This window comes from Alexandromys fortis, unplaced genomic scaffold (genome assembly GCF_014885135.2).
Source record: "Alexandromys fortis isolate MF-2015 unplaced genomic scaffold, M_Fortis_MF-2015_v1.1 scaffold_138, whole genome shotgun sequence".
Classification (NCBI taxonomy): Eukaryota; Metazoa; Chordata; class Mammalia; order Rodentia; family Cricetidae; genus Alexandromys; species Alexandromys fortis.
In genome coordinates, this window is record NW_026068034.1 from 1,532,373 (window position 1) to 1,559,699 (window position 27,327).

A 27,327-nucleotide genomic window follows, 5' to 3' on the forward strand; every position below is an offset into this window, starting at 1 on the left:
TCATTCCCAGTGGCATCATGGCTTTGAAAGCATACCATCTCTAATAACTGTGGCACTTGAAGCTTTAGCTGGCCCACAAAGAGACCACAGAAAAAAGTTAAAATTCTTTCCATTGCGCTGACAGAAAATCCAACTGATGACCAGACATAGCTGGATCCAGTGTCCACTGTGACCACGATTCCCTTGGTTCAGGGTTATATTAAGTTATTCTATTAAAGTAATGTAGACAGCTGTAATTTAATAGCCTATATATTATCCTGATAAATCTAGCTGAAAATGAACTTCTGGGTTTCAACACAACTCCTAATTGAGTTGTTGGGTCATAGCTTTGGCCACAACTCATCTTGGGACCAAACACTGTGGCCAGAAGGATGGAAAGTTCTGATTGGTCAGGCCTGCACTGAAAGCCTATAATCCCATCTGAGCTGCATGGTCTGAGATCAAGGAGCATTCTTTTTCAAAGAATGTCATGGCAGCCTTAGAAGCAGAAATGGATGCTGAACAAGAGGAGGCAGCAGATATCTATAATAGATGCCAAGGATGAGAGTCTAAGTCTGCCAATGGCAGTGGTCCCAATAGTGTGAACTAAGTAGATTAAATTGTAACAATAAGCTCTGTGGGGCTTGGGGAGTAGCTGCTGGACAGGGGGAGTACTGACTCACTCCCCAAAACATGAGTCATATGTCCAAACCATGACTCACTCTAGAGTGCCTACTGTGTGAGGAGCACTGTTTAAAACATGAAAAAAAAAAAAATGCTGTGCCCTCCGGCCTTCAGAAGCAGAAGGATTAAGGAGCCACACTCCTGTGATAGGACAAGACCAGTTTCCTCATGATTGGCAGTGACTGGGAGACCCTAAAGAGAGAAGCATATATATGTATAATAACTAATTATTATGTTCCACTTTCCATTTATTCAGCAAATATATAACCTAACCCACTAAACCCCAGGTCCCACAGGATTTGATAGAGGCAGGCTCTGGAGAGCTTCCAGGGAAGATTCCACACAGACCTGGGCTATATCAATCATTGCGAAGAATCTGGTTAAATATGGAGGGAAGGAGATGGAGAAATCAAGCGCACAGACAAGTGGATTCAGTAATTACATTTTTTTTTGTTTTTTTTTTTTAAATATTTATTTATTTAGTATAGAGTGTTAGTTTCCATGTCTGCCTACAGGACAGAATAGGGCACCAGATCTCATTAAAGATGGCTGTGAGCCACCATGTGGTTGCTGGGAATTGAACTCAGGACCTCTGGAAGAACAGTCAGTGTTCTTAACCTCTGAGCCATCTCTCCAGCCCCCAGTAATTACATTTTTTAAAGCATAACAAACCAGAGGTGGAGAGATGGCTCAGTGCTTGAGACCGCTGGCTACTCCTGCAGAGAACCCTCGTTTGGTTCCCAGCTCCAACGTGGAAGCTTATAGCCAGTAACTGCCGATCCTGGGGACCCAGCACCCTCTCCTAGCCTCTGCAGACACCAACCACATGCATACAAGCAAACACTCTACACAAATTTAAGTGGAAGCCACAACCACCTTTCTACAATGGCCGAAGTATGTCATAAACATCTGTATAATGAACTCAGCTCCCAGTGGTAGACAGGGTCTGTCTTCCTCTATCATGACATCTCACCAGAGCACATAGAGAAGAATAATTCTGCTGGTGCCTGGACGGGCCCTGTAGCTTCCAGCCGAGACACCTGGATTCTGTGACTGGCTTAATATAGAGGTAAACTCTGTTGTGCCTGGGAGCTCTGATGTACCACTTGGAATTTTCTTTTTGGGGTGGCATAGTAGCGGGGTCACCATGTTGACGATAGTGGTGGTGATTTCTTACAGGGGTATCAGGTCCCAGGTTGGCCTCATTAACTGTGCAGTCAAGGGTGGACTTTAACCTGTCCTTCTGCCTCCACCTCCTTGGTGCTGGGTTTACAGATGCATACCACCATGCCCCACATTAACTGTATGTTCTGTCTTTAGATCTACATGTGTGTGTGTGTATATGTATGCGTGTTTAAAATTTTTAACTAAAATTAATAAAATCAGAACTCCTTAGGTATGTTTTCAAAAATGTGTGGTTTGAATGAAAATATTTGCCCATAGTCTTGGGCATTTGAATACTTGGTCCCCGTTGGTGGCACCGTTTGGGAAAGTCATGGACCGTGTAGAGGGTGGAGCCTCGTTGGAGGAAGTATATCATCTGAGGCAGCTTTGGCTGTTCTTAGTCTTTCCCAGCTTCCTGTTTGCTCTCTGCTTGGTGCCTGTGATTGAAGCTGAGAGCTTGCCTGCCATGACAAGCCCAAATAACCCCTTCATTCTCTGTTACTTTAGTCATGATATTCAGTTACAGCAACAGAAAAGTAACTAAGTCGAAAATGACTCGAAATCATTTGCATTATGTTGTGAGAATCTCATCCTTGCCGTATCACAAGTAACCACTCCAAAAGTTCTTGGCAAATACCAGGCTCTCTCAACACCAGGAGAGAAATCACACTCAGTTTCAAAGGCAAGATTTGGTGCTAGACTAACCCAAGACAGGTTTCCGTAGAGACTTCATCTCCCTTGGCCTCAAAGTCTTCAACTCTTTTTTTTTTAAATCAGTAATTCCAAGAAATGATTACACAGGGGTCAGCAAGATGGCTCAGTGAGCAAAGGAGCTTTGTGCAGCAAGCCCGTGACCTGAGTTCAATTGAACCCATGGAAAGAGAATGAACCCGAAGATGTCCTGTGATCTCCATCTGTGCACTACGGCACACGAACCTGTCCATGTGCATCCTACACACACATTCATATGCACACAATAATAGATTTAAATATATGATTGTATAGAGGGCTATGTACAACATATAGCATGTAGACACCAATCAATGGCAGCTCCAATAACAACAAAGTATTGTCGGGCGGTGGTGGCGCACACCTTTAATCCCAGCACTCAGGAGGCAGAGGCAGGCGGATCTCTGTGAGTTTGAGGCCAGCATGGTCTGCAGAGTGAGTTCCAGGACAGGTTCCAAAGCTACAGAGAAACCCTGTCTCAAAAAAAAAAAAAAAAAAAAAAGGAAAGTATTAATAGTAAGACCTGTGTCAGCCACTTGTTCAAAATCACTCCTGGAGACGCTGGTATTCTAGAACATTTTGGTCTTGCCTCACTAGGTGGCCTGAGAGTCCTAACAGCTCAGATATTGTTCAGTCCTTATAGGTTCCCTGTTCTTCCTAAGGAAACCACAGTATTGACCGAAAACTCAAGGGAGGGTCCTGCTTCCACATAAAGCCACCTTTCTGGTGTGACAGGCCTGGGTTTCGTGGGAAGAGTTTGTTTGGTTTTTTTGTAGCTCAGGATAGTCTTGACTTTATGATCCTCCTGGGTACTGGAATTAATAGTTTTACTTACTTCTAGGCTGAGGATAGGGTACCCCAGTGGCTTGCCGGAGGATGAATGTGGGTGCAGGAATGACAAAGTCATCTGCTAATGGGAGAGGGGGGAAACAGGGTAATGGAGACCCAGGTCCCGAGGCAACTCCCAGCCCAGCCCAAGTCTTAGAACTCTTGGAAAGTAATCTGTTTCCGGCTCTTCTGGGTTCCCACCTCATGGGATGACAGGAGAAGCAAACGTCTTTTCACGTAGCTGATATGCAGGTTTCAAGTTTTTCCCTTTGGACGTCTGGTTGTTAGACTTTCCCCTTTAGTACTGACGTCCAAACGGTGGCTCCGAGCCAGTGTTCACATGGGGAATTCCTAGAAGTGAGTGCTGGCTGGTCACAGTCTTTGGTAGAGAAATCAGTCTAGTCCAAAGGCTTCCCTCTGCCACCCCACCCCCTTCCCGGGGGTCCCACAGCCTTTTATCGACGGAGTCCTAGGTGGACTGGTTGTCCCCTGGACTGGGGGCTGGTAAGAAGCCTTCAACCCTACCACCTGTCCTGCGCCCGTCTGACAAAGCTGGTAGCCCGGTTGGTGCCCACACGCTCTTCTCTCCACACAGGTGAGCCCAGGGCACATCAGTGCAGCTGGGCCTGAGCAGCATCCAGGAACAAAGTCTCCCAAACTGTCCTCTTGGGACAGTTTGCTCCTTACTCCCCTTCCCACATTAACAGAAACAGTCTCTTTGTTCACACCCTGTCCATCTTTCTCCACAGCCTGGGGGACCGCAGGAAGTAAGTAAGTCGGAGGAGGGGAAGTAACCTCAGAGCAGGGAGGAGTTCTATTCTATTCAGGGCCATCTAGAGCCTGTTATTTACAGCTGGGGGGGGGGGTGGTACTGACAATTTGACATCTGACACTGTGCTATCTAAGAGTTAATCCTGTTGTTTAAACACTCTGTAGCCTTTCTTTTTCTCTCTTCCCCTTGTTCTATCCATTACTGAAAAGTTGTTATAAAAAAAAAAAAAAAAACCTCTGAGTATGAAGCAGGCTGTAGTGACACAGGTGCCTCTTTATAATCCCAGTACTCAGAAGGCCACCTGAGGCTACATAGTGAGGCCTTAACTTTCTTTGACGTATGTGTGTACACGCGCGCGTGCACCTGAGTGCGTGTTTATATTTCTTTAATTAAGATATAATTACATCATTTCCCTTGCCTATGTCCAATCTTTCCTGTGTACCCCTCTGACTTTTTATAAAATGTCTCTATTTTTATAACTGCTTCCTACCTTAAAAGTATTATGCCTAAGCTGGTCTAGAACTCATGGAACTGCGCCCAGGTACCTAGAGATAGAGAGAGAAGCTTCTATATGGACTGGCTTTCCTAAACGACAGAGTGGGAAGAAAGACTCTGAGGGAGAGAATCGGGGTGTGGCGGTTTGGGAGCAGGAGGGAGAGAGGTTTTGGATGCTGAGCTTGAAGAGGCCACAGTTACCTGGATGCAGCTCTCCAGTTCACATCTGAACATTTTGTGGATCATGTGTTAAGTGAGGTGAAGTGTGAACTGTCACAGAGTTGGTGGTGGGCACCGTGGGACATGGAACGGTGCCCAGGGAGAGAATGTGCTAGGTAAGAAAATCCACCAGCACAGGACTCTGGAAACTTGTGCCTGCCCGTGGGTCTTGCTAGGTGTGCTCAGTCTTGAGGCTGGCCCTTCATTCTGCATTTCCCAGTACTGGGGGACTGGCGGAGCAACTCCAGGAAGGAGGACTGGAGAGTTTGGAGTTACAGAGGAAGTTTAAGGCAACTGGAGATTCCAGGGCAGTGAAACGGTGGGGCACATGGGATTTTTTTTTTTTTGCCAAGTGCAGATGGAATTTCCCTTCAGCCTTCAGCTGTCCTGGGCTTGCACCCGACAAAGCACAATGGCACTCATTCTGTGGCTACGGCATGGATGTCCCAAGCAGACCATGGGGCAGCGGGCAGAGGCCTGAGGAAGGAGGCGGGACAGAGGAGGCCACTGCCATTCTTGGTATGGTTCTGTCTCCAGGAGCACAGCCCTATCAGGCCTCACTCTGGGCAGCTTATAAGGCCTGGTGTGATTTTTGTTTATGCAAGTATAGCCTAAAAGGAACAAATCCATGGCCCAGAGACTGTAACCATTCGAATCCTTTTGCATACATTTTTCAAATGATAATTCACTCTACCCACCCTCCATCCACGCCCCCCAAGGCTGGTTTATTGAAAAAAAACCACCTTATATGGTAATACTGTTACCACACCGTCAGCTGGCCTTTTTAGGGACTCTGTTTAAAGAAGATCCGCCTCAGGGGTTTTATATTGCTCTAGTGTTTCTGCCAAAGACTCCACGGCCCTCAGTCCCTAGCAGAAGGACTTCTCACACCCTCGGTGAGTACTGCCCGACTTCTGCAGCCTCTTCCTTTCTGGGGCTGCCAGGCCTCCTGTGTATCTGTGCAACTCCAGATTTGTTTGTTTTTTGTGGTCCGGGTCACACGCCAAGGCCTTTGGTGTCAGGGGTGCCTGGAATACATTGCTGCCTGCTGGGAAAAGGCATCCTGAGGACAGGACAGTTTAGAGACCCCCAGGATACAACTTCTGTCCTGTTCTCCTTGCCATGGGTCACTGTGTCACTGCAGGAAAGCAGCTTCCGCTTGGGTATGTGAGTCCTAGCCAACGGTGGTCCTGGTACCCATGAGCTACCTGTATTAGAATAAAAAGGTACCGCCTTCAGGTGGCCTTGGCTGGTCTCTCTGTCCTCTGATTTGAGTTTGGCTTAGGTGAATGGAGAATTTTCACAGTATCAGAAGGCTATAAGTTCACTGTGGGACAAGGACTGTGAGACGTGAGGGAAGAAGGAATGTCTCATGGCTCCATGATGTTTGGGGTGTGAAGGCAGCTAACTTGCTCTCTTCTGAGAAGTCAATGAGGCCCAGGGCAATTAGGCAACTTTTCCAGAAGATGCACCCTCGCCGGTCATGGTGGCTCATGCTTGTCTTCTAAGTACTTGGGAGCCTAGGGCAAGTGGACTGCCCAAAGCTCAAGGCCAGCCTGGGGTACATAGTGAGTTCCAGGCCAACCTGGGCCTCAGTGTGAGACTCTGTATGAGACGAAACAAACTGTCTCACACCATCTGTGAAGTAACATGCCAAGGCCACAATCTCTGCATCACACACACATAAACACACACACACACACACACACACACACAGCCTCTACCACCTTTGTGAGCTGTATCCAAGTGGAGCAGGCTCGGATCAGGATGCTGGTGCCCAGTTACTGAGTGGCCTTCATTTCCTCACCCATAACATGGGCACCCAGAACATGCCCCAGAGTGAGGAGTAAATGTGTATAGTATAGCCGCCCAGCCTAGTGTGACTAGCGTCTATCTAGCGTGGCACTCTCAAGTTTAAGAATTACTATGGAGACTGTAGTGGTGCAAGCCTATATTCCTCGTGCTTGGGAGGCAAAAGGGTTGGAAGTTCAAGGTCATCTTTGTCTATAGAATAAGTTTAAGGGTAGCTTGGGCTTTATTAAACACTGTTTTAGAATAAAGTGAGATTGCAAATAGAATTGCAATAGAATATTAAGTGTATGAAAGGGGGAAGCCCAGCAGAAACTCCTGGTTAGGCTGTAAGCAGGGACAGCTTCCTGGGGGCAGGATACCTGAACTGAACCCCAGAGAAGGGCAGTCCTGGCGAAAGAAGAAGGAGAAGGAGGAAGAGGAAGAGGAGGAAGGGGAGGAGAAGAAGAAGAAGAAGAAGAAGAAGAAGAAGAAGAAGAAGAAGAAGAAGAAGAAGAAGAAGAAGAAGAAGAAGAAGAAGAAGAAGAAGAAGAAGAAGAAGGAAGAAGAGGAGGAGGAGGAGGAGGAGGAGAAGAAGAAGAAGAAGAATTGAATTGCGGTTTTGGGACAGAGAGAAACTCAGCTCCTCTCCATTTAGATTTCAAGGCAAGAAGCAGGCCCAGTCACTTTAGAGAGAGGTCAGTCCTTTGGTTTCTAGATGCTACATTAAAGAATAGAGCAGTAGGGTTGCATGGAAGGAGTTAAGCCTAAAGGATAACAGCAAGAGATTTATCCTGTGGAAGGACTGCTCCAGAGGATGAGAGGACTGGGCACAGGGCAGAAGAGCCGCTACCATGTGAGATGGCAGAATCAAAAAGGGCTGCGATTGATTAGGAGGGAAGAGGAGCATGCGCAGTGCTGGCTCCAGGTTCTGACATGGGTGGCATGCCTCTCTGAGCATAGCTCCAACTGTAAGCCAGGTTGTCAGTCAGCCTGGTGGAACTGGATATACCTCATACAGCTGGCTCGGCAGGTGTGGAGCGCAGGGGAAGGGTCTGGCCAAGAACTGAACTGGGATGCTGGATGGGAGGGTGGGTCTAGACCAGAAGAGTAGGTGACATGTGCAGATTCGTGGGGATCCGATAAAATGGGACCTTACATGTGGTTGCATGCCTGGAGTCCCAACACTGGGGAGTGAGGAAGGAGAATCAAGAGCGGGTTGTTTAGGCTTTCAGAACAGAAGGTCTATCATAACCACCTTCAACTCCGCAGCTATAACAAAAGCAATGACAGACAATGTGGGCATCAGTGGGAGTGCCTGGGTCCTAATAAAGACCGTTTGCAGAGGCCAGTTAGCATTCCGCAGCAGCCTGTGATTTCAGCTCTCAGAGGTGGAGGCAGGAGGAGCAGGAATTCAAGGCTGTCCTCAGCTACATAGTGATCTCAGAATAAAATAAATACATTCATAAAAACTGAATCTTATGCAATTTTCATAGGTCATGAACTATTAGTCTTCTACCATTTTTAAAAGAAAAATATGCCTTTCTTTTCCTTTTTTTTTTTTTTTTCTTTTTGAGACAGGGTTTCTCTGTGTAACAGCCCTGGCTGTCCTGGAACTTGCTCTGTAGACCAGGCTGGCCTCAAAGTCACAGAAATTCACCTACCTCTGCCTCATGAGTGCTGGGAGCCACCACACCAGCTAAATATGCTTCTTTTTCTTTTTAACTTTGTGTGTGTGTATGTGTTATGAATGTGTGTGTAGGTGTGTATGCATGTGCCCTTGCTCACACGTGTCTGTGGTAGCTATCAGTTGACCCTGGGCGTCCTTCTCTATTTCTCTCCATATATTTTTGCAGTGGATTCTCGTTGGCCCTGGAGTTCCCTGACTCCACTGGCTTGCCTACTGGCCAGTAAGCTCTGCTTTGGTGGCTTTCCTATCTCCCTCTGCCCAGAACTGGGATGCAGAGGAGCTAGCAGTGACCCCTGGCTTTTCTGTGGGGCAGGGATCTGAACCCAGGTCCTCACACATGCACAGCAAGTGCTTTGCCCACCAAGCTACCTACCGAGCCTATCTTTGGCCATCTATAAAGTGTAAAAAAACAAACACTATTAACATTCACTCTATAAGAAAGTAGATCAGAGTTTGCCTATCCTAGGTTAAAGTCTGTGCAACCTTTTCATATACTTGTGTTTGTCTGATCCATCTTTTTTCCCCCAAAGTATTTTTTAGGGATTTTTAGGTTTATTTTATTTTATTTTATGCATGTGAATGTTGCCTGCATGTATGTATGTGCACCATGTGTGTGTCCGATGTTCTCAAAGGTCAGAAGAAGGCATTAGATCCTCTGGAACTGGAGTTATAGATGATTGTGAGCCAGTGTGTGGGGACTGGGAACTGAACCCAGGTCCTTCATAAGAACAGCAAGTGCTCTTTACCACTGGACCATCTCTCCGGCCCCTAATCCTTTTCTCATGAGATAGACGTTCTCATTTCTCTTTTATAGTGGAAGAAACTGGGACTGGAGAAGGAAACGGGGAAGGGCTGTGGGAAGATGGTCCCAGGGAGAACAAGGGGCACTTAAGGAGAGGTGAGACACCTTCGTACTCAAGGATGGGTTTTCACACCTCCGAGGGAGATCAGTGAGGGTGCCAGTTGTTTGTACTCATCCTGTCTAGTTTTCTGCCTTGCAGAAAGGATAAAACTCAAAGGCTATGTTTCTAACTGTGTGAGATTCTCTCAGTGAAGTCGGGATAGGGTATATGCTAAAATAGCCACAACGTTTGTTCAGCTTCCTACGAATGCAAACAGTTGTGACCCCATCAGACCACAGTTACAGTGACTCTAGGTCAGTCACAGGTAACTAGAAGGGGCAGGAATTTCTGCCTAGAGACACAGCAGGAGATGGTCCACACCCCTTTGGGTCTCTAGCTCTCTCACTGGCCTTCAGTGTCCTATCTCATCTCTGGCTCTGCCACAGAAAAACGGTTCTTGGGTTGAAGAGATGGCTCAGCGATGGCAAACACTTTCTGTTCTCACAGAGGATCCAGGTTCAGTTGCCAGTACCCACATGGTAACTCACAACCATCTGTCACTACAGTTCCAGGAGATCTGGTGTCTTTTTCTGACCTCAGCAGGCACTGTCCACATGTGGCACACACACGCACACACACACAAACATAAATAAATCTGAAGAAAACTTTTAAAAAGAAAAGTGATTCTAAGGCCCTGAAATACTGTGGCGAGCATTGCCGACAAGTTGCTCAGGGGATGCTTTGTGGCTGTACAATGTGGGAAACAAGGGCAAGCCTGTGGTTCTCAGGGGTCTGAGTGGGGGAGGCGGGGGTAGGGCACAGGGAAACCAGAGAGGAGATGAAAGAGCCATTGCAAAGCTAAACGGGAGTAGCTGGGGATGTGGCTCAGTTGGCAGTTTGCCCAAACATGCACAAAGTCCCTGGTTCGAGCCCCAGCATTGCATAAGTGTAGGTACTGAGGACCTCTAATCCAGGACTAGCTGGCAGGAGGATCAGAAATCAAGGTCAAAAGGAGGGAGTTGGGAGAAGCTCCAAAGAGAAACTAGACTTGAAGCAAAACACCTATAAACTCAGCATTTGGGAAACTAAGACAGGAGGACTGCTGTGAGTTAAAAGAGGTTACCTGAAGTAACTGTAGACAAAGAAATCTGACTCAAAACAACACACACACACACACACACACATACACACACACATACACACACACACGAAAAAAAAACTAAAACAAAATTAGAAAGGGAAAAAAAGCCATGGACACTTGAAGTGTGAATAAATCACACCAAGAGACAGTGCTGAGGGGACCTTAAAGGAGACAGCCACAGAAGTATGGCTTCCTTCTTCCTGGCCTCTCCCGGGCTCTTTGGGCGGGCTTCCCCTCGGGAGAATAGTCACTATGTCAGTGCAGCTGATGCCTCGCTTGGGGAGAGAAAGGCAAGTGCTTGAGGATCCCGGAGCAGAGCAGACAGGTCTGGGAAGGGACCCACTACGTCAACATTTATTACTGAGCACCTCCTGTGTACCAGGGTAAACCTGGTCCTGGTACAGAAAGAGCTCAGAGGACGCCCAGGGAGAAGAAACAGAGGCCCCTTTGTGTGCTCCTGAAAAGCAGGCAAAAGGAAAATGCCATACAAGGAGAAGTTATGACCATCTCTCGGTCATAGCAAGGACAACACAACACAAGTTCAGGCTCCACACCTGTCCTGCATCAGTGCCTGGCCTGTCTGCTCACCTTGTTCTGGCTGAGGTCACTGACTGAGTTCTTTAAAATTTTCTGAATCTTGATCTACAAATGAATAGAATGGAATTAAAAACATATTGCCTCGGAACTATTTTGAGGTATAACCAGATACTATAAATTGTAAAGTTGAGGTAAATTTTTAAAAATATTTATTTTTATTTTATGCATGTGGGTGTTTTGCTTGCATGCATGCCTCTTGCACCATGTGCATAAATTCCTCCAGGAGCTCAGAAGAGGGGATTAGATCCCCTGGAACTAAAGTTATGAGTGGTTGTAGATGCAGAGACCTGAACCCGAGTCCTTTGTAAGAGCAGTAAGTGCTCTTAACCACTGAGCCACCTCTCCAGCCCCAAAATCTTTTTTAAAATTAAAAATGCATTTTGCCAGACGTGGTGGCTTATGCCTATAACCTCAGACTTGGGAAATAGAGGCAAGAGATTTGCCCTAAGTTTGAGCCAGCATGGGCTACATAGAGCTAAGCTGCCTCAAGAAATAAATATATGTATATGTATGTATATCTAGCTATATACGTATATATATGTGTGTATGTATATACACATAGTATATAAAATACATGATATGTCATCAAACTTGGAAGCACTGAGCACAGTGTGATGGAAGTAACTTGGCGCTTTTCTTGTTACATTAGATACTTTGTTATATTAGCCTCTTTGCTTTATCCATTGGGTGGTTGGGTGGAGGTTTCTAGCAATTCATAGCCAACAAACATATTCAATAACTGCACTATTAAGATGGTTTTCAATTCTGATTGTTTTTAATTTACTTATCTTACTCTGTTGCATTGGTGTTTTCTCTGCATGCATGCCTGTGTGAGGGTGATGGAACCCCTGGAACTGGAGTTATAGTCTTGAGCTACCATATAGGTGCTGGAAATAGAACCCAGGTCCTCTAGAACTACAGACAGTGCTCTTAGCTGCTGAGTCACCTCTCCAGCCCCTCAATTCTCATTGTTTTAAACAAAGCTAAGTCCACAGAGTGGCTCACTGGACAAAGCATTTGCTGTCCGATCCTGATGGCCCGAGTTCAGTCCTCAGAATCCAGGTAAAGGTGGAAGGGAAGAACCAACCACAGCTCTCTGAGCTCCACCCCCCCCATACACACATACAATAATGCATTTTCTAATTGTTATTTTATAATGTGTGTGGGTATTCTGCCTGCACATCTGTCTGTGTACCACATTCGTACCTGGTTCTCAGGAGGCCAGAAGAGGGCATCAGATCCCCTGGAACTAGAGTTACAGTTGATTGTGAGCCACCATGTAGGTGCTGGGAATCGAACCCAGGTCCTCGGCAAGAGCCATCCTTCCAGCCCCTATGCTAATAAATTTCTGCCCTGACCCCGTCTACCCTTCATTACCTCCTGATCAAAATCCCATGCTCATACTTCTCACTGCCCAGAAGGCTGTTTGGGATCAGTCGCTGCTGCCTGTAGCACTCTCCTCCTCCAGCCACAACACTGCCAGCCCTGTCACACCTGCCAAGGGGCACATTAGAGCCCTTCCTTCCCAGACAGCTTCTCTCCTTCTTGAAAGAAATTATAGACAGACAGATGATAGATAGATAGATAGATAGATAGATAGATAGATAGATAGATAGATAGATGATTGATAGATAGATAGATAGATGATAGATAGATAGATAGATAGATAGATAGATAGATAGATAGATCTTTAAGAGTGAGAGAGAAGGAAGGAGGGAGAGGGAGGCTCAGTGGGTTGTTTCCTGACCTGCACACACATGCACATACATGGACACAGTTCTGCACACATACACACATATACAAACATACTAAAAATATATGTGCTAGGTGGAAGGTGGTTTTATTTCATTTGTCAGGGAAATGGGAGTCTTTCATTGGGAGGGTTTTACTTTCCTTATTTGCCGTCTTACGTCTTTCTTTTTCTTTTGGGCTGTCTACTTATCGGTTTGTAAGAGTTCTTTCTTCTTGTAATCACCAGTCCTGTCTCAGATTTAGTGTAAAACTTCTCAGCTCGTTTAACAGCTGTTAAGTGCTCTCACGATTCTCTCCACTGAATGAAAGCTTTGTAGCGATTTCATCTTTTAAAATCACGCGTAATAAACCGGGCACTGGGGCGCACACCTTCGGTCCAGCGCTCAGCAGCAGAGGCAAACAGATCTCTGAGTTTGAGACCACCTTGGTCTACATAGTGAGTTCCAGGCCAGTCAAGGCTGTATGGGAAGACCCCAGGGATGGAGAGATGGCTCAGTGATTGAGAGGACTTTGCTGCTTTTGCAGAGGACTCAAGTTCAGTTCCCAGCACCCACATGACAGCTTAGAACCATTCTGAACTCCAGTTGTCGGGGATCTGAAACCTTCTTCTTGCCTCCACAGACACACACGTGGTGCATATAGTGAGACCCTGTCTCAAAAACTAAAATTAAATAAAAATAAAATGTATTAATTGGTTGATTGCCATAACACAGTACCACAGACAAGGGCCTCTAAGGACAGAAATTTGTTTTCTAACAATCCTGGACGCTAGGAGTCTGAGGGTCAAGATGCCATCAGTGTTGCTTTCTCCTCAGGACCTCCCCTGGCTTATAGATGGCTGCCTTCTTCCTCAGGACCTCCCCTGGCTTATAGACAGCTGCCTTCTGGTCATGTCTTCACATGTCCACTCTCGCCCTATATCAGTATTCTGATTTTCTTTTCTTACACAGATAATAAATACAACCATATTGGAGACCAATCATACTGGATTTATAACCTCATTCTAAACTCAATTGACCTCTGTAAAGAACTGTCTCTAAAGCCAGTCACATTATCAGGTGTGAGGACACTGATGTACATTCCATACATGTGTCTGTGGCAACAGAATTTCGTGCTTAGCAACTGAAGCAAGGCATGAGATGCAGCTTCCAGAAACAAGGAAGCCAAACCTGTGTCTGTCCCTTCTAGAACGAAACCCCAGAGCCACGAAGACTGTCTCCCCCTGTTACCTGATAAGTGGCTAACTGTTCTCTTCTCTTCCAACCCCAAGGTGCTCCAGCCCCCAGCTCACGCAGCCACACCCGCCATGTGTGAAGAGGAGACCACCGCCCTTGTGTGTGACAATGGCTCTGGCCTGTGCAAAGCAGGCTTTGCAGGAGATGATGCCCCCAGGGCTGTCTTCCCCTCCATTGTGGGCCGTCCTCGCCATCAGGTGTGTTCCCTCTGGATCCAAGATTGTGAGCCACCGGCAGGGAGCCATATAGGACCTGCATTGAAAGAACTATATTGAGTGTTCTTACTCTCTCTGTGTCTCTATCGCTTTCTACGCAGAGAGTATAACACGGGATTAGGGAATACTTATATCTGTGGGCTTTGTTCTTCAGAAAACCATATCTCTTCTATGAGAGAAAAGGGATCAGCCCATGAGAAATCCTAACCTCCTCTTCCTGGCTCTGCCCACCTTCATTTCCTGCTTCCTTTGCTCATCTGTCTCCTTTCCAGGGACCATTACAATGACTGAATCCCTGTGCATGGACCCCTGAGCCAATTCACTTTTCTCTCCTTTTCTTTCGTGTCACAGGGTGTAATGGTGGGAATGGGCCAGAAAGACAGCTATGTGGGGGACGAGGCTCAGAGCAAGCGTGGGATCCTAACCCTCAAGTACCCCATTGAACACGGCATCATCACCAACTGGGACGACATGGAAAAGGTATCTGAAGCCCCCAGTGTGGTTGTTCTAATGGTGATATCTCATCTTGACTGTCCTCTCCTACAGTCTCTGAGCCCTATCAATCTTCCTTGGGAATGCTTCCCATAGCCTTCCTCCTTCCCTTTCCACTCCCCAGATAATTTCCAGCCTCAGCCCCCACCCTCTCTCCCTGGACCATGGCAATGGCTTCCCACAGTTTCCCTTGTCCTTGGCATCCATACAATTTTCTATATTCCCAACTCTTTGTAGCACCCTTTGAGGATCCAGTCATACCTAACTTCCAGCCTCCGCCTCTCCTGCATTACTCTGTCTGGCCAGACGTGGACCCGTGTTTAAAATGCTGAATATCTCAGCTGGGCTGCGAGACAGCTCAGCTGTTAAGAGTACAGGCTGCTCTTGCAAAGGGACCTGAGTTTGGCACATCAGGTGCCTCACAACCACCTATAATTCCAGCACCAGGAAATCCAATGTCATCTTCTGGCCTCTGAGGACACTTATACTCAAATACTCTGAGGACACCTATACACACAGACACACACACATACACATAAATACACATAATTTTAAAAATCCCCCTTTTAAGAAAATTACTCTCTTTAAAAAAAAGATTCACACCTCAAATAAATGAAAAAAAAAAAACCAGATGTAGTGGCACATGCCTTTAATCCCAGCCCTGGGGAGGTAGAGGCAGGCAAGTCAGAGAGTTTGAGGCCAGCCTGATCTACATCAAAGTTCCCGGCAAGCCAGGGCTACACAGAGAAACCGTGTCTCAAAAATATTTAATCAATTAATTAAAATCAAATTTCAACATGTAACCATGATGATGATGATGATGATAATGGATAAGAAGTGAATAAGAAATAATAGCCAGGTGGTGGTGGCACACACCTTTAATCCCAGCACTCAGGAGGAAGAGGCAGGCAAAAATATCTGTGAGTTTAAGGCCAGCCTGTGATACAGAGCAAGTTCCAGGACAGTCAGGGTTATTACACAGAGAAACCCTGTCTCAAAAACCCAAGAACAATAAGGAAAGGAAATAATAAATTACAAATAACAGAAATACAAGAGTCACAAGGTAAAGATGTCAAATGTTAACTATAACAACAGATGGGATGTAAGATATTCTCCAGATTTTTTGATTTGTCCCCATTCCTAAACTCAATGGTGCTTTGAAAAACTAAAATGAAGCACAGTGCTTGGCCCCCTCTTAACAATACCGATTGGCACGTCTGGGTGGAGCTAAGCCAGCTGCTCCTAGGCAGGGCAGGGATTCTTGTCTAGGATAGGTATGCATATGTGGTCATATGTGTGCACACAGACGCATGCATGTGTGTGCATGTGCACGCACACACAGAAATATGGTAATGTCTGGAATGTCTGGAAATATAACCAAATTTTGTGCTAGCATAATAGATGCTCTCCAATAAGACTAGGAGTGCCACTAAACCTCCCATGACACACAGGTCTGTCCCACAAAACATTGACTGAGCCAATCTAAGATGACTGTGTGCTGCCGTGCAAAGCCCCTGCTCCAAGCACCAGCCTGGTCATCAGTGATAAGTGAGAACTGGGCCCACGCATGGGCCAGGATCACAGCAAGAGATGAGGCTGACAACGTGAACGCTTGTTGGGGTGTGAGCAAGATGACGGCAGCCAGAGAGAGACGAGTACTAGTTACCACTCGAGCTCCTCTGCTCTCCAGAGTCCCCTGCAGGGATTTCAGGGGGTAGGCAGTGTCTTGGAACCCAGCAGGGCCTGGTTCCAGTGAAGGTGTGTCTATGGTGGGCCACACCACAGCTGAGAGAAACGTCCTGGCTTTTCTCTCCCCCGACTGGCTAGCCTCCTGCCCGTGTATTCAACAACTAAACACAACCAGAAGCCTGAAAACAACAAGCACTGAGTGCATCCCGCCTCCTAGAACATACAAAACAACAGGAAAAAGAGAGAGGAGGGAAGAAGAAGGGTCAAATGGTAGACATCAGCACATACAATGGCATGCTTGGGGAGCGGGGAGCGGAGAATCCCCAGGATGACCAGCCTCTCGGGATCCACCCTGTCCTGTGTAGCACTCGGTTGCCCTTCTCCAGTATTCACAGGCCAGCCGGATCTTTTCCAGACCCCAAGGAGTCTGCTGGGCTTCTCTGGCTTTGTCCCCACTAGATCTTTTCCAGACCCCAAAGAGTCTCTGGGCTTCTCTGGCTTTTGTCCCCCACTAGATCTGGCACCATTCCTTCTACAATGAGCTGCGAGTAGCACCGGAAGAGCACCCGACCCTGCTCACGGAGGCCCCCCTAAACCCCAAGGCTAACAGGGAGAAAATGACCCAGGTAAGCAGCCTGGCCAGGCACTTCTTCCCCATCACGCACCAATGCAGCAAAATGTCTTTACAGACCTGCTGTATGCATGGGCCACCAGGGCAGATCCCGGGATAGGTGGACGTGGGATGAGGAGGACCACTGAGCTGGAATAGTTCTTGCCCTTGAGAAAATTTCGGAGCATTCTGTAGGCCAGGAGATGCTGTGATGTTTGTGAGACAGTCCTTTCTCCTCGATGTCCTTCCAGATCATGTTCGAAACCTTCAATGTCCCTGCCATGTACGTCGCCATTCAAGCTGTGCTCTCCCTCTACGCGTCTGGCCGCACCACCGGTGAGTAGCACTGAACCTTTCCTTTCCCGGCTCCAGGTTTTCTTCGCAGTCCTGAAGATGATCTGTGGTGGTTGTACTTTTGGTTTTGAATGACAGTCTGTAGCAAGTTTATAGCAACCCAAAGGAAAAGAGTGAACAGCAAGAGACAAATATGCTAGCAGAACATCATCAGATTGGCTCCTCAAAACAGGCGGTAGAAACCCCACTGAGGCGGTCACCTGGGCGGGGCAGTGTCCCCTCCGGGTAAAAGAACAAGTAACAGTAGGTGACATCATCAAACTGGGGGCTTAGAGACATCCCACAGAGACTGACTGGCAGTCAGCTGCAGTCCCTGACTGACAGTTTCTCTCCGTGGCTGAACTCCGGGCTTCCCTTTCCCATTTCAGGCACTTTTTATAAACCATGGGATAAGCAGTGGTAACCTTTGCTGGAGATGGCTTCGCTTCTCTCTGTTCACAAGGGCACGGCACTGTACTCTTCTGTTCTCTTCCCTCCCCACCACGGGGGAGGAGAGGGGGGCAGGCAGCCCATCCACTGCTAGGGCCTTGCAAACATACTTGGATCTGAAATGGAGGCAGGGACAGCTCCATTCCCAGAGCCGGCTTCCCAGTGAGCTCAAACAGCACGTGACAATACCAATCTAACGTGCACTAGAGCAGGGGAAGCCGGGTCAAGTGGGACCCCTACAGAGGCTCCTGCTTAGAACAAAAGGAACATCCAGTGTCCAGGGAAACAACAAATGAGAAGGCCCCTAAAGCATGCTGGGTGTGAGCCTGCTTGTGTAGTTGGAAAGAATTTACATAACCAGGGTATAGTTAATACGTGAATTGATATGTGAGCAAGGTTGTTTCCTTGTCACGGTCATGCCAGGCACGTATCCCCACACCCTCACCACAACGACTTTGTGCACACAAATGTGGCCTCGGTATAGAAGGATGCCCAGGAAGCAGAGCATCTGTGGTCCTCAACAGGGACGTGAGCACTAGCATAAATGCTTTTTAAAATGTATTCTTTTAGATGTTCGCTGCTTACCTGCGCATTCCGCCTTCCAAGGCTTTTCACAAAGTCCGTATCAAACAATAGTGTACCTGGCTGGGGAGGTGGCTCAGCAGTTAGGAGCACACACTGCTTTTGTAGAGGACCTGACTTCAGGCCCAGCATTCGCATTAGGAAGCTCCAACTCCAGGATACCTGACACCCTCATAGAAAGTGTGTAGTCTAAAGTAACAGATAACAGAATGTGTGGATCAGACTTAGGGTAAATTGACAAGTGTCCATTATCATGTATGCAGTTCAAGGAATCCAAGAAATTGAGACAGAGCACCTGCCTTCTACAACCCAATCTTCTCATTTTGGAGAAGGACACACACACACACACACACACACACACACACACACACATACTCAATGACTGGGAATTCGCATGGTGGGTGAATTTTCTCAACTACTAAAGGAAGATATGATAATGGAAGATCATTCAGTACCCGACTCCAGAAACAGGTCTGTGAAAGAGGAAAGTGAGGTTTGTCTTTCCTGTCCACAGGCATCGTTCTGGATTCAGGGGATGGTGTGACCCACAATGTCCCCATCTATGAGGGCTACGCGCTGCCCCATGCTATCATGCGTCTTGACCTGGCTGGACGGGACCTCACGGACTACCTCATGAAGATTCTCACAGAAAGAGGCTATTCCTTTGTGACCACAGGTACCCGCCCCTTTTCTCATTCATACTTGAGCTCAGATCCAGTCTCATCTAGTCCCAGAAGTTCTGGGGAATGATGGGAATTCTGTGGCTCTGGCCTCAGGCTGTCTCAGGGTGGACTGGGAGCCCTGCAGTGTTAAGACACTCTCATTGGAGGATGAAGGTCCCCATGGAGGTGCTCTGGGGAAGAAGACAAGGCAGAGAGCTAGCTTCCTTCTGCTGAGCTCTGCCAAACCATCAATGGAGCCTTCTCGGCATTGCTGTCCCCCAGCACCCACTGCTGAAGTTCCTGTCACCTCAGGCCCTGTGGTTTTAACAAGGTTTAACTCTCTACTGGAGAGCTGGTGATAATTTTTTTTCTCCTTGGAGGTGTCTATAGTTTCTATAAGAATAAATAATATTTTTTAAAAAACCTGAGGGCTAGAGAAATAGCTCAGCAGTTAAAAGCACTGGTTGCTCTTCCAGAGGGTCTGAGTTCAATTCCCAATAACCACATGGAGACTTAACAACCATCTCTAACGAGATCTGGTATCCTCTTCTGGCCTGTAGGCAGACATACAGGCAGAATATTGCATACATAAACAAAAGAAAACAAAATAAAACTATTTGAGAGGAGAGGGGGTCATAAACTCTACCTGGGTAAGAGGGATTTTGATAGTAATTTTTTTAGATTCTGCCAAGTCTCCAGGGCAAGTTCAAGTCTACCCCATAATGTGCCCTGTAAGACCCCAGGAGCAACGGCGGAATTGTTGAGACAGTGGCAGAGCAAGAAGAATACCCCTCGGGCTCCTGCTTGAGAATCAAGCCTTTTTGAGGGATGGGACATGTAACCCAGCATGAAGAAGAGCCTGGACTCTCTTTTCGGCAGTTCTGTCCTCTTCCTAAGGCTGGGTTCAAAGTATACTAAGAGTTTCCTGGAGAGCACCTGATACAACCGCTCGTGCAGAGCCCAGTAACCACTTTGTCATTTGTACACCCTCCAGCTGAGAGAGAAATTGTGCGAGACATCAAGGAGAAGCTGTGCTATGTGGCCTTGGATTTTGAGAATGAGATGGCCACGGCGGCCTCGTCTTCCTCCCTGGAGAAGAGCTACGAGTTGCCTGAAGGGCAGGTCATCACTATTGGCAACGAGCGCTTCCGCTGCCCAGAGACCCTGTTCCAGCCTTCCTTCATTGGTGAGGTGCTGCCCATGGGCCCTGCTCGTCACTCAGAGGCAGGATAGAGAATAAAATGCTGGAGGCGTACAGGATAGAGGGTGCAGGGTGAGGGTGCAGAGTAGAGGGTGCGGAGTAGAGGGGCATAATGATTCGGATGAAAAGAATCTTCCTCTGGGAGAAGTTTAGACCAAAAGCGGGCCTAAATTTGAATTCTGCTTATCTCTTCTGCCTGCCTAGTGACTATAACCTGTGTTCAGTTTGTCATCTTCCTGTTGTATGTGGCTGGTGCCTGTCTGGTGCCAGTGCCTAGCAAAAAGCTTTGCTCTGTATTCACTGAACAGCACAGAACACGTAATGTGGGAAAGGAATGAAGAATTCTTTACAGAAATCCTTAACAGAGTCTTATAAGGGAGTAAAGACATTTTACTGACCCCAAATAACCAGAATAGCACTTAACTATACACAGATGTTATCAATTTACATATCCTCATGCTGCTTCCAAGGTTTGTGGGAAGTTTATTTTCTTTTAAATATTTATTTATTATGTATACAATATTCTGTCAGTGTGTATGACTGCAGGCCAGAAGAGGGCACCAGACCCCATTACAGATGGTTGTGAGCCACCATGTGGTTGCTGGGAATTGAACTCAGGACCTTTGGAAGAACTCAGGATCTTTGGAACTCAGGATCTTTGGAAGAGCAGGCAATGCTCTTAACCTCTGAGCCAACTCTCCAGCCCCCAAGTTTATTGTCTTTAAGGTTGCTTTCAACCTGTTGACTGCTTTCAGCAAATGGTTACCACAACACACACACACACACACACACACACACACACACACACTTCTGCATCTGGGACATGCAATCATACATGGTTTAAGATTAAAGCTATGCAGTTAGCTTAGATTGTAAAATGAGATTATATAGGAAGTTCAAAGTACAGTAAGGTTGGTTACATTGTTTTCTTAAAGGCAAGTTAAATAGGCTGAGTAAACTTCAGGACAGCAGACTGAATACATAGTTTTAAATGACTTCAATGCATATGAGTAAAGTGATTGCAAGGTCTGGCCAAAGATCACTTTATAAAGGTAAGAGATATTTTCAGGAAAAGAAGTTCCAACAATACAGGGGGAAGGAGTCAAGACAAAGGGTTTTAAGACAGGGTGCAGGGTGCAGGGTGGAGGAGACAGAGTGGGAGGATGCAGGGCAGAGGACTGGATGAGATGAGGAAAGAGAGTCACAGGAACTTTGTTTGTTACTTTTACCTGCCCTAAGTTTTCCCAAGAAGGGACAGTGTTGCATAAACAAGCAAATAAGTACATATTTTGAATAGAAGACTAAAGAAACCAAGATGGAGGAAGAAACGGGATGGAGTTGGAGCCAAGGCTTAGAGATTAAGAGCATTTACCATTCTTCCAGAGGACCTAAGGTTCAGTTCCCAGCACCCACATGCTGGCTCACAACTGATTGTAACTCCAAGTCCTGGGCATCCAGTACCCTCTTCTGGCCTTCATGGGCACTTGCATGAACATGGTGCACATAAATTCATGTAGGCACACACATATACAATTAATTTTTTGTTTGTTTGTTTTTTTTGTTTGTTTGTTTTTCGAGACAGGGTTTCTCTGTGGCTTAGGAGCCTGTCCTGGAACTAGCTCTGTAGACCAGGCTGGTCTCGAACTCACAGAGATCAATTAAATATTTTTAAAAGGAAAAGCAAGACAGGTGAGATAGTATGATAATAACAAAGTAATGACGAGGGCAAAGGTCGATCCAGACCGCTTCTGCATCACTTAGCATTTAGGTGCAGAGGCCTGTGACTCGACAGTGGTGCAGAGAGTGAACCTGGGACTGGAGTTGACTTAGTGCTGATCCTGAAGCTCTCTACCTCCGAGCACTGTCACACTGACGTGCCATCTCCTTCCATCTGTGGCTTTCCCGTGTATAGAACTGGAAATAATGGGGCGTTCTGGAGCGATGCTTCACCATTTACGGGCACAAGCTGATCCTTCTAGAGATTCAATTCTCAGCACCCTCATGGCAGCTCCTAACAGCCTATAATTCTAGTTTCAGAGAATCTGACACTCTCTTCTGACCTCCATGGGCACTGTATTCATGAGCACAAACCCATATTCAAACACATAAATAAAACAATAGGGTTAATAATAAACTTTAAAAAAAATGGAAGCAGTGACAAGTACTTACCAGATAGTACTAGACAAGGACTAAGAGATAATACTTAGTAAAGGAAAGCACTTTCTTGGAGAGTGTTTAGGGAAAAGGGGAGTGGCTACTCATAGCTGTTGAGTTTCTCTGGAGTCATTAAAATGCTCTAGAGCTGGAGGTGGTAGTACAGCCCCCGGGGAATCTCAGTGATTGGGGTGTGGAAACAGGAAGATCAGGAGTTCAAGGTCATCCTCAGCTGCACAGTGAATTGAAAGTCAGCTTGTCTTTAAAAATTGTCATTGTGGTGACAGTTGCCCAGCTCTGTGGATATACTAACAACTACTAAACTGTACACTTTAAAAGGGTTAACTTTTAGTAGATGAATTACATCTCCTTAAAGCTGGGGAAAGAAGTGTGTTGCTTCAGAAATGTGCCCTGGGTAACAGAGAAAGGTCAGCTGAGGCATAAAGAAACTAGAGCCAGGGTCATGAGCAGTAGGGGGATCTGAGGTGTGTGCAGGTGACAGCTGGTCAAGGGTGTGTGTGTGTGGGGGGGGTCCTTTAAAGAGCTGTAGTTACATTCCTTCTGGTGTTCTTGTCTGATGTGGAAACAGTGTCTCACCCTGTAACCCAGGCTAGCCTTGAATTCATCAACCCTCCTACTTCAGCCTCCCAAGTGCCTGAGATTACAAGCGTGAGCCTGATATGAGCTACATTGCTGAAGGCATGGGTGTTGATTAAAAAACTGTCCCCTTCCCCAGGCATGGAGTCCGCTGGAATTCATGAGACAACATACAATTCTATCATGAAGTGTGACATTGACATCCGCAAAGATTTGTATGCCAACAATGTCCTCTCTGGGGGCACGACCATGTATCCCGGCATTGCTGACAGGATGCAGAAGGAGATCACAGCCCTGGCTCCCAGCACAATGAAGATCAAGGTGGGTCAGGTCTTGCCTTACTTCCTTTTTGCTGGTCTATTTACAAACACCTGCCTATACGGGAGATGTTTCTGGGCCTTGGAGTGTGGTGGTCTCCTGGTTTCATCATTATCTTCCCGTTCTGCAATCAACCGCATCGTGGAGGATTATATTCCTTGGGGCAATGATAAAGACATACTTAGCATGGCTCAATCCATAACCACATGGACATCATATGAGAAGATAATATTGAAAGAATTTGAGGTGATGACCATATTGAGAGACTTTGTGGGGAAATCAGGAGGAGGAAGGAAATAGAATGAGAGAGTGAGAATGACTGAGGTCAGAGAGATGGCTCTGCCATTAAGAGCACCTGCTGCTGGGTCAGGCATGGTGGGGTACACCTTTGGTCCCAGGATTTGTGGGCAGAGGCAGGTGGATCTCTTGAGTTCCTGGTCTACATGCTGTGTTCCAGACCAGATGGAGATACACAGCGAGACTCACAAAACAAAAAGATGCTTGCTGCTCTTCCAGAGACCCAAGTTTAGTACCCAGGACTTATGATTTACAGCTTATAAGAGCTAATGCTCTTCTGGATACTTGCATGTGCACATGCACACACAAACACACACACACACACACACACACACACACGGGGGGGGGAGTTCTCTTTCGTTTCTTTTCTTTTATTATTATTATTTTTTTAACAGAAGACTCTCCCCCATCAATGGTGATGGGTTTTTTTTAAACTTTATTTAACTTTATTTCATGCGCATTGGTATAATGATGTCAGATTCTCTTGAACTGGAGCTACAGACAGCTCTGAGCTGCCATGTGGGTGCTGGGAATTGAACCCGGGTCCACTGGAGGAGCAGTCAGTGCTCTTAACCACTGAGCCATCTCACCAGCCCCTCTCTTTTATTTTTGATAGGCATTACTATTTAGCCCTTGCTGATCTGGAATTCCCTATGTAGATGAGACTGGCCTTAAACTTATAAAGATCTGCCTGACTCTGCCACTTGAGAGCTAGAATTAGAATTGAGTACAACCATGTCCAGTTCATTAAAAACTTAAGAAAAGAAAGTGTCAATACTAAAGTATCATTAAAATTTAAAAATGGTTTGAAGAGGGATTTGGAAATGGCTCAGGCAGCGGGGTACTGCTATGAGCCTGAGTCCCTGGAACCCACATACAGAAGCAGATGAAGCACATCTGTAATCCAAGCACTAGGGCGGGGGTGGGGTGGGGTGTGTGTGTGTGTGTGTGTGTGTGGCAGAGACAGGCAGATCCCAAAGATTGAAGGCTGGCCAACCTAACAGAATCAGCAAACTCTAGGTTCAGCGAAAGACCTTGTGTCTCAGAAAATAAGGTGGAAGAAGATTGAGGAAGATACCAGATGTTAACCTTTGGCAAAAAAGCACATACATGCAAACATACATGTATACGTGTATACAACAACACAATACAACTTGAACAAGAGATACAAAGTTCTAGAAAGGGAATGTGTAGCCACGGGACTGGCTGTCACTTCAAATTCCCAGAGACGTTCTAGACCTTGACTAGGCTTCTCTGATCTACTGAACATGACTTCTTATGATGGTGTCCAATCTCAGGAGTCTTGACAGAAAGGAGTCCCATTTGTCTGGTGGCATCCCTGGCTTCTGGTCTCCAAACAATCATACCATTCTCAAGGATTTCTGTCAATTGATTTTTTAACAAATTGAGGGCTTTCCAGGCAGTGGTGGTGCACGCCTTTAATCCCAGCACTCAGGAGGCAGAGGCAGGCGGATCTCTTCAAAACCAGCCTAGTCTCCACAGTGAGCCAGGATAGGCAGCCTGCACAGAGAAACAAACCCTGTCTGGAGAAATGACTCTGCAGTGAAGGTGCCTGCCACCAGGTCTGAAGGTCAGAGTTCATGCCCCAGGACACACACGAGGAAAGGCGATAACTGACCCGAAAGGCTGTCCTCTGACTTCAACAGAAGTGTTATGGCATGTGTACACCTACACCACAACATCTCCCCCCATGATAGACAGACGACAGGCAGACAGATTGAGGGCTGGATTGATGGCATACACCTGTAATTTCAGTCCGAGAAAGGAAAAGGCTGCAGGATCGGGAATTCAAGGTTATCCTTATATGCAAAGAATTCAAGGCCAAATAAGACTATGTAAGACCCTATTTCAAACAAACAAAACACTTCAGATGCTTCAAAAACTAGAAAATGAGTTGGAGTTCAAAGTTGTCCAACACGTGGAAAGGGTTAACAATGCGTGCATAAAACTGAGAGCCTCCCAGATATAAGTGGCCATTGCCAAATGAAGCTCATAGCAGGGTTTAAGTAGACTGGCACAGAGTTGCAAAAGGAATCATCTCAGGCAAGGGCTGGATTTTGGTACTGGTCAGCTATTGCTGAGTAACAAACACCTACAAAATCTCAGTGGCACATAACAATTACTTACACAGCTGTGGACCAGCAGCAAGTCAGTTAATCCGAGTCACCTTTGTCTGGGCACCTCTATGGGTCTGCTCAGCTCAGGGCAAATCCTGCAACTCAGGTCAGCTTTGGCTGGGCAACTCGATGGGTCTGCTCAGCTCAGGTGGAGTCCTGAGTCTCAGACTTCAAGACTAATGATGAAGGACCAGCAGCTCCCATAGAGTTCTTCTCATGAAGAGGGAAGAGGCACAGGGAGTATGGCCAACTAGGCAAGAACATTTCAATTCCTGTTTGTGTTGTGGTTGCTAGCATCCACTGGACAAGGTGACAGGAAGCCCAGCCCAAAGTTGCAGAATAGAGGAACCCGCTCTTTCTATGGAGGAGATGGGGAGTGGCAGGGCAGGGAGCAATTTGGCCAACAATCTAATTATTTACAATTTATATCTTATTTAGTTGTAGATTTATTTATTTTGTCTGCATGTGTGTCTGTGCACCGTGTGGAGGCCAGAGGCTTCAGATGCCCCTGGAACTACAGTTACATATATTTGTGAGCTGCTATGTGGGTGCTGGGAATAGAATTCAGGTCCTCTGCAGGAGCAACAAGTGCTCTTAGCCACTGAACCACCTCTCCAGTCCCTAGCCTGTCCATGGAGGCTATCCTTTTCTGGAGTGGGTTGAGAAATTTTCTCATTTCTTATCCTCCTTGCTTTTTTTTTTTTTTTTTTTTTTTTTTTTGGTTTTTCGAGACAGGGTTTCTCTGTGGCTTTGGAGCCTGACCTGGCACTAGCTCTGTAGACCAGGCTGGTCTCGAACTCACAGAGATCCGCCTGCCTCTGCCTCCGAGTGCTGGGATTAAAGGCGTGTGCCACCATCGCTCGGCCCTCCTTGCTTATTTTAATTTTGTATTTTTTATTATTGAGATGGGATTTTGTACTGATTTGGATGGTTTAGAATCTTAGGCTCGTGTGAGCACCTGGTTTTGAAGCACCACAGTATCTGAGACCACAACATGCAACACCATACCCCACTTCTCTCCCACTGGGGGCTGGTCATAATTTGCCACATTTTCTCTTTGCAGATCATTGCTCCTCCCGAGCGGAAGTACTCAGTCTGGATTGGAGGCTCCATCCTGGCCTCTCTCTCCACCTTCCAGCAGATGTGGATCAGCAAGCCAGAGTATGACGAGGCTGGACCTTCTATTGTCCACAGGAAATGCTTCTAAAGTCAGAGGGGCTTCTCTGAGAACCCCCTCAAGATTGCTATTAACAACCACAAAACATTAAAACCTTCAAGCCTTACCTGCGTGAGGTTCTTTTGTTCCTGGATGTGTCTATCTGTGTGTCTCAGAGGCAATGCTAAGGGATTTTCAGGTGTTATTCCTCCTCCTGCTCCTTGTTAGATATATCTATGTGTATGGGTGTTTTGCCTGTATTTCTGTGAACCACCTGTGTGCAGTACCCAGGAAAGACAGGAGAGGGCAATGCATCCCCTGGAACTGGAGTTACAGATGGTTGTGAGCTGTCTTGCAGGTGCTAGGAATTGAATCTGGGTCCTCTGTAAGAGCAACCAGTGCTCTTAACCAGTGAGCCATCTCTCCAGCCATCTTTTTCATTATTCTTTTTTTTAAAAATAATGTGGGTTTTTTTGTGGTTTTATGTGCATGTGCCTGAAAAGATCACAGGATCCCCT

The 27,327-nt window shown here is 46.5% G+C and overlaps 1 protein-coding gene across 1 annotated transcript; it reads left to right on the plus strand.

Moving 5' to 3' along the window:
- Positions 1–5,616: 5,616 nt before the first annotated feature.
- Actg2 (actin gamma 2, smooth muscle) lies at positions 5,617–26,936 on the plus strand. Its single transcript, XM_050164875.1, has 9 exons — positions 5,617–5,766; positions 13,951–14,112; positions 14,482–14,610; positions 16,827–16,937; positions 17,173–17,257; positions 18,801–18,962; positions 19,943–20,134; positions 23,040–23,221; positions 26,717–26,936. Exons 2-9 carry the CDS (start codon positions 13,987–13,989, stop codon positions 26,858–26,860), a joined length of 1,131 nt encoding a protein of 376 aa, XP_050020832.1. The 5' UTR covers positions 5,617–5,766; positions 13,951–13,986; the 3' UTR covers positions 26,861–26,936.
- The last annotated feature ends 391 nt before the right edge of the window (positions 26,937–27,327 follow it).

Bases quoted from the DNA above. Each gene is read 5' to 3' on its own strand.
- Actg2 (XM_050164875.1), top strand. From the start codon at position 13,987: ATGTGTGAAGAGGAGACCACCGCCCTTGTGTGTGACAATGGCTCTGGC. The intron at 14,611-16,826 runs GTATCTGAAGCC...GTCCCCCACTAG, and splicing joins ACTGGGACGACATGGAAAAG to ATCTGGCACCATTCCTTCTA. The intron at 23,222-26,716 runs GTGGGTCAGGTC...TTCTCTTTGCAG, and splicing joins CCAGCACAATGAAGATCAAG to ATCATTGCTCCTCCCGAGCG.